The 3,158-nt window shown below is 43.3% G+C and overlaps 1 protein-coding gene across 1 annotated transcript in view; it reads left to right on the top strand.

Annotated features, from left to right (window-relative positions):
- Positions 1 to 2,285, top strand: part of LOC142734842 (oocyte zinc finger protein XlCOF8.4-like) — a gene marked incomplete at its 3' end in the record, with an annotated part of 40,519 nt that extends 38,234 nt beyond the window's left edge. The window contains exon 7 of the mRNA XM_075849578.1: positions 2,198 to 2,285. Within this exon, the coding sequence (XP_075705693.1) occupies positions 2,198 to 2,285 (88 nt within the window). The remainder of the gene's footprint in view (positions 1 to 2,197) is intronic.
- Between the last annotated feature and the right edge of the window lie 873 nt (positions 2,286 to 3,158).

Here is a 3,158-nt window from a genome sequence, read left to right as displayed (position 1 = left end):
ATGTGTGTATATATGTGTGTATATATATATATGTGTATATATGTATGTGTGTGTATGTATGTGTATATATGTATGTGTGTATATGTATGTGTATATATGTATGTATGTGTATATATGTATGTGTGTGTATATATATATATATATATATAAATAACATACGCACACACACACACACATAAATAACATGGATAAATCTATTTTAAAAAACAAAATTGTTCCTTTTTCAATTTTTTTTGTGATTTTTCTGCTCATAATAAAATTGTAAAACATGGAATTAATTAAACTAATCTAGAAAATGAAAGCCTCATAAGTCTTGTAAAAATCAAAGTTAAAATAGTTGTGATATTCAAAGCGGTTGCAAAGTTATTATCGTCTAAAGAAGTGCAAATCAGAAATGGAAAATTTGCCCTGGACGCAGGGGCATCAATGACCCCTGGTCATGAAAGGGTTAATTATGTACCGAAAATAGAATTGAAAAAATCTACAATCAATATATATATATATACCGTATTTTTCGGACTATAAGGCGCAGTTTTTAGCAAGAATAAATCTTGCTAACAAGTCCCTGCGTGTTATAGTCGGCAGTGCCGGACCCCCTGACCGCTCCTTACTTAACCCCTTCCCGACCCGTGATGTGCCAGCACATCATCAGGCGGGGAGGGGATGATGTATGGAGCGGGCTCACGCGCTGAGCCTGCCCCATACACTGCAGGTGTCAGCTTCTGACACGCTGCACTACCGGCTAGGAACAGAGATGGCGCTGTTTAACTAGTTAAATACTGCGGTCAATAGCGACCGCGGCATTTATATTGGTTTTCCTACGAAGGACATTTATGACATATCCACAGGTGTAATATCTCTAGAACGGGGCCCCCTAAGCCCCATTCCATCTTACCCGGCTCCGCGGTCTTCCGGCCACTTCACTTCCTGGTTACATGTTCGAGTTACGGAAACAGCGTAACTCTCTGAGCTACGCAGTTTCCGCAACTCCCATAGAACTGAATAGTAGTTACGGCTACAGAGTAGCATGCTACGCTGCTTCTATAACTGACATTCACTACTATGGGAGTTCCGGAAACAGCGTAGCTCAGCGAGTTACGCTGTTTCCGTAACTCATCCATGTATTGCAGTGTATTGTACCAGCGATCTAATGATCACTGGTTCAAGTCCCCTAGGGGAACTAATAAAATGTGTGTAAAAAAAAAAAAAAAACATTTCCCATTTTTCCCCAAGAACAATGTAAAAAGAAAAAAATAATAACAAAATTGGTATCGCTGCATCGGTAAAAGTCCGGAACTATTACAATATAGCATTATTTGACTCACACAGTGAACGGTGTAAAAATGTTTTATTTAAAACCCCCGACTGTCTGTATTCTTCTACCATATTACGTTATAAATGGCCGCTCTGTTGTAACGGTTCACTGGGATACGCTTCTTGTGATGTCATCTAGAATGTGGGCAGATTCTATTTCTCTGAGCGTGACGTCCTCTAGAGAATCTGAGCGTGATGTCATGTGAAGGGCGGGGCCTGTGATCTGCATGTGTTCCGTTTGCACATAATGGCCCTCAGGTTGTGACATCATCAAGTTTATAAATTGGGGTCACAAATTGACCGCGGTGTCAGTTTCTCTTGCTGGCTCTCGTCATGGACGTGTCTCATATGAAGAAGAGGAGGATGGTGATGTTTCCAATGATGAGTGTTGTAGAGAAGATGGAAGTTGGCGGACGCCAATTTCCGGAGGACGTGGAGATGGAGGAGGAGGATGAGAAGATGGAGGTTGGCGGACGCCAGTTTCCAGAGGACGTGGAGATGGAGGAGGAGGATGAGAAGATGGAGGCTGGCGGACGCCAGTTTCCAGAGGACGTGGAGATGGAGGATGGGAAGATGGAGGTTGGCGGACGCCAATTTCCAGCTCCTGATGTGGAGATGGACGACCTTTCGGGGGCTACGGTTAACATCAGGGCCTCCAACCCCCGAAAGAGAAAGTGGCCATTTTAGTAACATCTGCCACTTGGGGCCCATTTACCATCAGGGCCCCCAACCCCCGGGAGAGATAGCGGCCATCTTATTTCCATCTGCCGCTCGGGGCCCATTTACCATCTTTAGGTGAGGTAAGTGCCGTCCACTGATGATCTTCTCACCTCACGACTCTTCTACAGCCGCCTGGACACTGAATTTCTGATTTGTTTTGCAGTTGTCACCCCAACATCGTGGTCTTTACCACCTAAACCATCAGAAATTCCCATGAAGACTCCTCCAGTGATGAGCAGACGCGAGATCCGGTAAGTCTGACGTCTTCCGCTCGTCTTCATCTTCTCCTTGTGGTGAAGGTTTTGTGAATTTTTTTGCTTATTTGTATTTTTTCCTTTTCTAGGATCCGACTTTGGAAAATATGAAAAACGTTTCCGGTTTCTTCTGATCCAGGATCGAGCTGTGTAAGGGTGGACTGGCGGCCATATCCACGGGTGAAGAAGGACCCTCCCCCTCTTCATCTCACCAATCATCGCATGTTAAAGGGCCGGAGCCACAGAAAACCGCACAGAAATTCTACCAGATTCTATAATAAACAGATTTATTTTTACCATTTTTAGTGTTTTCATTTCTAGATTGGGGAATTTATCCAGGGAACCTGTGTTCTATGGGGGTCCGAAGGTTATAGGTGTAATACTCTGCAGAATATATCACTATGTATCTGTCAGTAGAGGACAGAGCAATGTTCTGCAGATCTTTAGAGAGGGTAGTGGTGTAATAATCTGCAGAATATATCACTCTGTATCTGTCAGTAGAGGACAGAGCAATGTTCTGCAGATATCTAGAGAGGTCAGTGGTGTAATAATCTGCAGAATATATCACTATGTATCTGTCAGTAGAGGACAGAGCAATGTTCTGCAGATCTGTAGAGAGGTCAGTGGTGTAATAATCTGCAGAATATATCACTCTGTATCTGTCAGGAGGTGGAGAGGACAGAGCAATGTTCTGCAGATCTGTAGAGAGGTCAGTGGTGTAATAATCTGCAGAATATATCACTATGTATCTGTCAGTAGAGGACAGAGCAATGTTCTGCAGATCTGTAGAGAGGTCAGTGGTGTAATAATCTGCAGAATATATCACTCTGTATCTGTCAGTAGAGGACAGAGCAATGTTCTGCAGATCTG

Source organism: Rhinoderma darwinii, unplaced genomic scaffold (genome assembly GCF_050947455.1).
Source record: "Rhinoderma darwinii isolate aRhiDar2 unplaced genomic scaffold, aRhiDar2.hap1 Scaffold_981, whole genome shotgun sequence".
NCBI classification, from domain to species: domain Eukaryota; kingdom Metazoa; phylum Chordata; class Amphibia; order Anura; family Rhinodermatidae; genus Rhinoderma; species Rhinoderma darwinii.
Note: the sequence above shows the minus strand (reverse complement) of the source record. Positions and strands in the feature narration are given on the sequence as shown.